The sequence below is a fragment of the Daktulosphaira vitifoliae genome, unplaced genomic scaffold (assembly GCF_025091365.1).
Source record: "Daktulosphaira vitifoliae isolate Bord-2020 unplaced genomic scaffold, ASM2509136v1 Scaffold_1, whole genome shotgun sequence".
Lineage (NCBI taxonomy): Eukaryota > Metazoa > Arthropoda > Insecta > Hemiptera > Phylloxeridae > Daktulosphaira > Daktulosphaira vitifoliae.
Genome location: NW_026099572.1, coordinates 58639375 through 58647579, shown reverse-complemented (window position 1 = coordinate 58647579; position 8205 = coordinate 58639375). Strand labels below are relative to the sequence as shown.

Sequence of the window (8205 nt, the reverse complement as noted above, 5' to 3'; positions counted from 1 at the left end):
AAAAAAAAAAATAAACACATCATGGTAAAATTAATACCTTCTCAGCTTCGCATCGAAGCTAAAAGTTAATATAATTTTTTTGTCATTTTGGTTTGATGTTTTACAAGGTCAACTGAGTTGCAAATTTTTATGTTTTTAATTGTTTAAAAAGACACATTTATACAATTGTTATGTCGCTATTTAGGGGTTGAGCCTAAATGCCCGTCAACAGTATTCTAAGGGACCAACGAGAGATAGTTGGCTAGGCTATATCTAACTTAGGTACTGAAGTTTCCTATTTAATTTATATTCCCTTAGAGGAACTACCAAGGGTCGCACTACAATATATATATATTAGGGTGGTCCTTATTTTTCGACTTAGGAAATTCCTTGGTCTCGCCCCCCAAATTTGTGTATATACATGTAAAAACGAACCAAAAAAAATTTCACGTCAATCAGATAAGTTTAACCCGTGCCTACTCGGGGTTGAAAATTGGACAATAGGGGTATTTTTCTAGTGTTTTGTATTTAATTCAGAAATGAGCGATCATAGAAAAAAAATTATAGAATATACATTTATAATTTATAATCCTTGACAAATTGTAATAAATACTGTTTTTGATATTCATCAATGGTTAAAATTCTGTTGCACTCTGTTATAAGCTGTACAGTGTAAAGAAAAATATTAATTAATTCGATATATCAAACAGTTATAACAACATTTATGTACACGGGGGTGACTGATTATAATATATACAAAAATACATCACAAAAAGAGTATAAAATAAATTGTAATATTTTTCGATTTTAATTATATTTCTCTTTTATCGCCTTATCTAGCGGTCAGCGGTAAAATAATGAATAGTTGACACCGCTGTGTCAAAAAAAGGTTCTTTCGCGCGATAAAATAAATAAGTAGACATAACAAAAAATCATAAACGGTCCACCTTCGAATTTGTGACATTACAGAAACCCCCCTTGAGAAGGTTTGAAACAACGTGACAAATCTTCTCAAAAAGAGAAAACAAACAATCAAAGTGGACCACAACCTTCAAACAAAACATGAAAAACAAAATTAAAATAGAATAAAGAGAATAAAACAAAATAAATTGAAAATAAATCAATCAAATATACATTGTGAGATTATGAAATCATATGAAATTATTATTAAGAATTGAATAAAAAAAATTTTAATTTAAAAATAGAATCAATTTTATAGACTAGACGTAGACATTGGAGACAAGTACTTTTTGAGAAAGATCACATTAAATGTACCCCGAAGTTTTCCCGTATCTGGATCGTTCACAACATATGCATTTTGATATTTAACATCAGTAACTACAAATGGTCCTTCGTACAATAAAAAAAATTTGCTGATCATTCGGTCCACACTAGAACTAAGTTTATGAGAACGAACGAGGACTAAATCTCCTATTTCAAAGAAAATAGCAGGGCCACCACGATCGTGACGCAGTTTTCGTTGATTTGATTTGGACAATTGCATTTCACGGCCCATTATATATTTCTGTTCTCTGGATAAGTCTGAACCTGGAGGAAACTGTATTATTTTCTTTATAGGAGATGATTTTATATCACGGCAAATCAATTCGTTTGGTGTAAATCCAGTAACTTCGTGAAGAGTATTGTTAATTACCCATTCAATATAGGGGACATATCGTGGCCAATTAGAGTGATATTCATGACAATATGTTCTAAAAAATCGACCCAACTCACGCATAACTCTTTCTGATGGAATCGATTGTGGATGGTACACATTTGTGTGGGTTGGTGAAATGCCTAATTCAATCAAACGTGATTGCTAAATTCGGCTGCCAAATTGTTTTGCGTGATCTGACACTACAACCTGCGGCTTTCCATAAGTAGCAATATAATCATTAGTCATTCGATTGATCATAGCTAACGCAGTAGTTTTCTTTAAAGGATACAGTCGAACAAAACGTGTAAAATAATCCAGAACAACAAATATGTATGATACGCCATTCCAACCAATAGGTAGAGGACCATATAAATGGTTGACAAGAACACGTTGAAGAGGAAACTCGGCAATTATACTTTGCATAAGACCTTCATTTCTTTTAGTTTGATGTTTAGTACGTTGACATATATCACATGATGACAATATATGACGGACTTTACGGTCCATATTTGAAAAAATACAGAATTCTTTGAGGGCACTTATACATTTCTTTGATCCGACGTGACCGTACATCTCATGGATAGATAAAACAGTAGACAAAACACATTTAGATGGTAAACAAATTAACCAATCGTCACTTGAGTGTGATCGACGGCGAAATAAAATGTTATTATAAATAATATAAAATTTAAACAATATAACTGGAACTGGTGACATCGATAACTTCTTTATAACGTTCAATAGTTTAGAATCAGCTCTCTGGTCAATTCCAATAGAGTGTAACATATTTTTAATGTTGTCAGGAAGTTGAGGTGGCACTTGAATTTTAAGAGTCATAAGACGGGGCATAGGTTCTACAATCATATCATCCCTACCAATAGGACTACGTGATAGAGCATCAACAATATTCAGATTTCCTGGACAATATTGAATGTGTAAATCGAATTCTTGTAATAAAAGAGTCCAACGGGTTAAACGAGCATTGCGAAGTCTACATCTAAACAAAAATACTAGAGCTTGATGATCTATTATGACATTTACATGATGTCCTAGCAAAAAAATTCGAAATTTTGTACAAGCAAAAACTATTGACAGTAATTCCATTTCGTGATAGAATAACTCTGTTACGCAGAGTTTAAAACACGACTTGCAAATGCAATGGTATTCCGATTACCAAATATGTCTGTTTGAAACAGTTCAACACCTAAACCGAGTTTGGATGCGTCAGTTTGAATATAGAACTCAGAATTAAAATCTGGATGTACTAGGACGACATTGACAAATGACGATTTTATAAGTTCAAATTGTTTCCGGTGTTCTTCAGTGAATTTCCATGATGGTGAAGATATTAGCTCAGTTAACGGACGCATTAGAGAGGCGTGATGGTCAAGGAACTTTCGATAAAAATTACAAAATCCAATAAATGATTGTAATTCCTTTTTATTATGAGGTATAGGGTAGTCTTTTACAGCTTCTAACTTAGAATTATCCATGGTCATACCCTGAGGTGTAATAATGTGACCTAAAAACTTAATCTCGTTTTTGAAAAAATTACATTTTGATAACTTTAAGGTCATGCCAGATTCATGTACTTTATTAAAAAGTTCGGCTAATCTTTCCAGGTGGTCTTCAAAAGAAGCAGTAGAGACTAGTACATCGTCCACATATGACTGAATGTCACTAGAACTTCCTTCAAATGTATCAAAAGAACCACATCCTAACGTAGCTTCTAAAGCTTTTCCAAAAGCGGTATTTGAAATATTCAAACCAAATGGGACTCTAGTGAAAGAATACGTTTGTCCATTATATACAAAGGAGACATATTTGCGAACGGATGGATGAAGTCCAACTTGCCAATATCCTGAGGAGAAATCAATCAAAGAGAAAAACATTTTTCCATAAAATCGTGCGAGTATTTCTTCAATCGGCGGTGATGAATCACGCATTGGTAAGATAAGTTTGTTTATACGCCGGCCATTCAAACATAATCGAACAGATCCATCTGGTTTCTTTACGCAGATAATAGGGTTGGCATACGGTGATGAGCTTCGTTCTATGACCCCCCATTCCAACATACGTTCGAGTTCTTTCTCAACGGCGGGACGTTGTGAAAAGGGTATTGGATATGGTTTGACTTTAAATGGTTCGTCTTTGATGACATCAATTTTGCCTGTATATAAAATATTCAAACCAGGTCGGTCATTAAAAACATAGCGATATTTACACAGTATGTTAAATAACTTTAAACGTAGAGATGAATTTATATTTTGAACAGAATCAACTTCTTTGAGAATTTCTTCATTACTAAGTGTATTTGATGATGACATTGAGAAAATAGAAACTGTGGACTTTTTATTAGATGGTGTAAAATGAGACATTGTCTGAATTGCAGAGTCAATTTGTTCAGACTCAGAAAAATATACAGAAGACGGTAAAACATGTAATTTGATTGAAGACAAATTAGACTTATTCTTATTGAGTAAAACAGAAGATTTAAATGGTAATTCAATGTCCAATGNGCAGAAAATTTCAATGTCCAATGACATGAATTTAATTATATGATGATGATAATCTAAAACAACAAAATATTTGCACAAAAAATCTTCACCAAAGATAATAGGTAGAGACAATTGGGAGACAACAAGACAAATACAATCAAAGAGATAATTTTTTATAGCAAAAAACAATATAACTTAATTGTGGACCTTCTTGTTCCTTCCAATAACAGCTGTTGAGACGGTAACTTCAGTAATGGGTAATATAGGTAATAATTTAGCGTCGGTAACTTCACGACTAAGAGTTATAAAAATTTCTTCAGATGTAGCAGAACATGTAGCACCAGAATCTAACAATACTGTACAGTTTGTATTAAATAATTTTATGTCAGTTTGTGGAGACTGATTATTGGAAATAGAAGAAAAAGAAGAATCCCCATTCGAAGTGGAAATTGTATCGACGATGGGGTGGAGAGAACGACTAGCCATCAAAATTACTGGTATAATAATTTTTAAAAATTAATAATAATATCAAAACTTTGAAGTGATAGAAAAGGTCTAATTTCATATTTAAAAATAGTGCGAAAAGTTGATGTTGAAAAGTATATTTTTGATTCCAGAGAAAGTTCCTTGTAGACCAATATATTTATTCATAAGTAAAAAATAATTTTTTAATAAAGTATTGTATCAAACCTTTTAATTCAACTTTTATGACAAACGTTTGCTATAAAAGTAATAAATATTTTATATTTTTTATAAAATCTCCAAAAAATTATAATACTAAATTATTTAATATCAATCTTATACTAATTGAATTGCTATAATAAATATTTATTTATAAATTATACTTTTAAATCTAAAACCTACTAATCATTATATAATTAAGGAAATAGGAGTTGATGTTGCTTTTGTAAACACTATTTACAGATTTGCATCGAAGTGTTTTAATGATAGTGATTTTAATCACTGTCAGATATCATCTATACATGTCCCAAATATCCTATGCCCATAATATGCCGCAACCCCACTATGCTATCATTATTTTAGCTTATAGTACATAACATGAGATTTTTAAATTTAAACTTAATTTTAAACTAATTATATTTGTTTTAGTTCTTGAAAAATAAATTATCAATATAATTTATAAAATAATTTCTGAGAACTAAATGATGGCTGATATGTACGTATTTGATGTGGGAGATCGTGTTAAGTAGAAGTTTAGGATAAGTTAGCGTATCTCAAGTACTTAGGATAAAGGCAAGGAAAAATAAGTAGAAGATATCTGAGAAAAATACTAATAAAAAATATTGTGTTTAGCGTTGATAATGGTAACATTGTTTACGAAATACGTATCCGCGAATTTTCAGTAATTTTTTGTGGCTTTTGAGTTAAATATTTTTAATATTTTTTAGTTTTTATATTAATAATACTTTTAATGTAGTTTTTATTTTATTCAATTAAATACTAAGATTCAATTCTGAAAATTTCAATTTTAAACAAAATCACTAAGAACTAATATGTTTTTGCTATATAGCGTACATAGTGTCTTTTAGACTGCCATAACTTCTTGTGATGATTGTTCTAATGTAAAATTATAATAAACTGTTTTGAACAAAATCAATTCACTAAACCTAAATCTATAAAAAATCAGATTAAACCTGTGATTTGATCAAATTTTCAATTTAAAGTTTATAATATTATAACAAGCTATATTGTATTAATAAAAACAACAGAAAGTTAACAAAAATACACATATATATTTTTTATAGTCATGTATAACAGTATTATTAACTAAAAATGCAATTCCAAATTCTATGTTATTTTAATAATGAAGATAGTATACTTACTGATTCTGATTCGTTACTTTTAAGGCAATAAACGTTAGAAATCAAAAAAATAAAATAAATTAATTTTAATAAAATATTATATGTTGATAACGGCATATCTTGAAAATAGTTTAAACAAATGAAAACTATGTAACATTAAATTTTTCTAATGCTATGTTTAAAAATAATATTCATTGTAACTCTATTTTAAATTAAAATTTTGTTTAGCTGTTCAAATGTCATATATTATGCCATTATTAAATTTTAAAAAAAATTAATTATTTGATTAATAAAATTTTATTTCACCACACTTGAAGTAAAAAATCTTGAAATTTACTTCTATTTTTAATCGTTATTATGAATTTATTAGATTTATTTTTATATTGGTGTAAATACAGTTATTAAATTTAAATCAATAATTATAATGTTAAAAACAATATATTTCGAATATATGCTCTGATTTATTGAAAAACATTTTAACACAATTTAATTGTGTATTTAGTATTTACTAATTATTTACATATTAAACTTAAAAATTAGGGAAATACAGGCAAGTTAACGCTTGGGGGAAAATGATCATTTTGGATTTAAAAAATACATAATGTTTTCAAATTTTTTTTTTTTTTTAAGTATTTAATGTTATATTATTCAAACAATGATGAAATTTTCGAAAACAATTTTAATGGACACATAAATTTATTTTTTACTGCACATATGTCATTTTTACAATATAATATTGTTGTTTTACGACGTTAGGTTCTAATTTTAACTTTGAAATCAACAAATTAAAAAATGTTTTATAACAAAACCAAAAAAATTATTACGAATAAAAAGTATTGGAAATTTTAAAAGTTACTCAAACTAGGGGAGCACTAGGGAGATTTATAAATAAATATGAAATGAGGAAAGTTGATTTTTCTCGTTATTTGTAGATGATGAAATTTCTATGCATAAAACAATTTGAACAAAAAAAAATTTAAAAAAGAAGAATTTAGAGACTTGACACGGCACCGCCCGTCGCACTAGGCTGGCGCTCACCCGTGTTTCTCGCGATATCAGCCGTCCAGCTATCAATATGACAATCGGTTGTCTCCCCGCCCTTGACACCGAAATAAGGCCGCCGCCGAGTATGGATTACGGATATTGTATTCTGTTTCGCTCCCAACGCTGACCTTAGCGGTTTGATCATTTTTATGTGATTTTTCCACTGAAGTGCAAGTTCTATTGTGTGACTTAATTTTATTTTTGTTGACGTGTTAACTAGATAGATATATACTTATACAGAGCCGTGAGTATACATGACGGCAGTAGACAAAAATAAGTGTGTCTAAGATAACATAGTCTTTACTAAGGTGGCTATTGCGTTTTCTTTTTGTGTGTCACCTAGTTCCGTTTTCCGTTCGTTGTGAAACACATTTAATTGTAACAACTTGTGCGTCCATACTATTGCTGGCTCATACTATTGATTTTAGTTTTAACATGAAACGGTGAAGTCTCCCTTACAAATTTGATAGTTCATATAGTTATTTGAACGAATTTCACTGGTGACAGCAGTGAATTTTTACCTGGGTCATTCACAGTTACGTGTTAGCGGGATTAGATTTAGTCTGGTCTCTGGGAAAATTTTCTTTTATAAAAAATAAAGTGAGAGCAGTTTATCTAATATAATCCGCGTAAGTATTGTCGTTTAAAAGTGTTGGTTACAGTTTGTTATAAAGACCTTATTGATATCGACAAGAAGTGAATTTCCGGCTGATAGTTACAGTCTTTTGGTAGATAAAAATAGTATATTTTCGTCTGACCTTGTCAAAGCGGCCGATTCCCAGGTAACCGTTAATATTATTGTTCACTCGCTGCCATATAATATAGGGCGGCCGCGTACTATCTTATCGCGGTACTTTATTACAACAATAGCAATAATAATAACACTTGTTTTCTACTGCAGTAGCAAATTTGACCGTACACGGAGATATTGTTTATCTCCGCTATTAAAGTAGCATACATTTGATTATTAAGATTTGTAAATAAACATAATATTCACGGTCAATATGTCGGGGAAATCATTAGCACAAATAAATTGCGCTGAATTACGTCACGAATGCGCTTTTAGACAGCTACCATGCTACGCGACGAAACCCAACATGCAAATTGTGCTAGAAGAAAACATACGTAGCGAAGGGAGGAATCCAGCTACCGAAATTTTACCCGATAGCTCGATAGCGAAATTCCGGTCCGCGAACACCAAGTA

General features: G+C 30.5%; 1 protein-coding gene across 4 annotated transcripts in view; it reads right to left on the bottom strand.

The window, feature by feature from the left end:
- The window catches only part of LOC126908132 (uncharacterized), a 34160-nt gene extending 28019 nt beyond the window's left edge, over positions 1-6141 (bottom strand). For all 4 annotated transcript variants that reach the window (XM_050690037.1, XM_050690029.1, XM_050690045.1 and 1 more), the window contains exon 1: positions 5979-6141. In XM_050690037.1, the coding sequence (XP_050545994.1) occupies positions 5979-6074 (96 nt within the window). In that variant the 5' untranslated portion in view covers positions 6075-6141. The remainder of the gene's footprint in view (positions 1-5978) is intronic.
- Positions 6142-8205: the final 2064 nt, after the last annotated feature.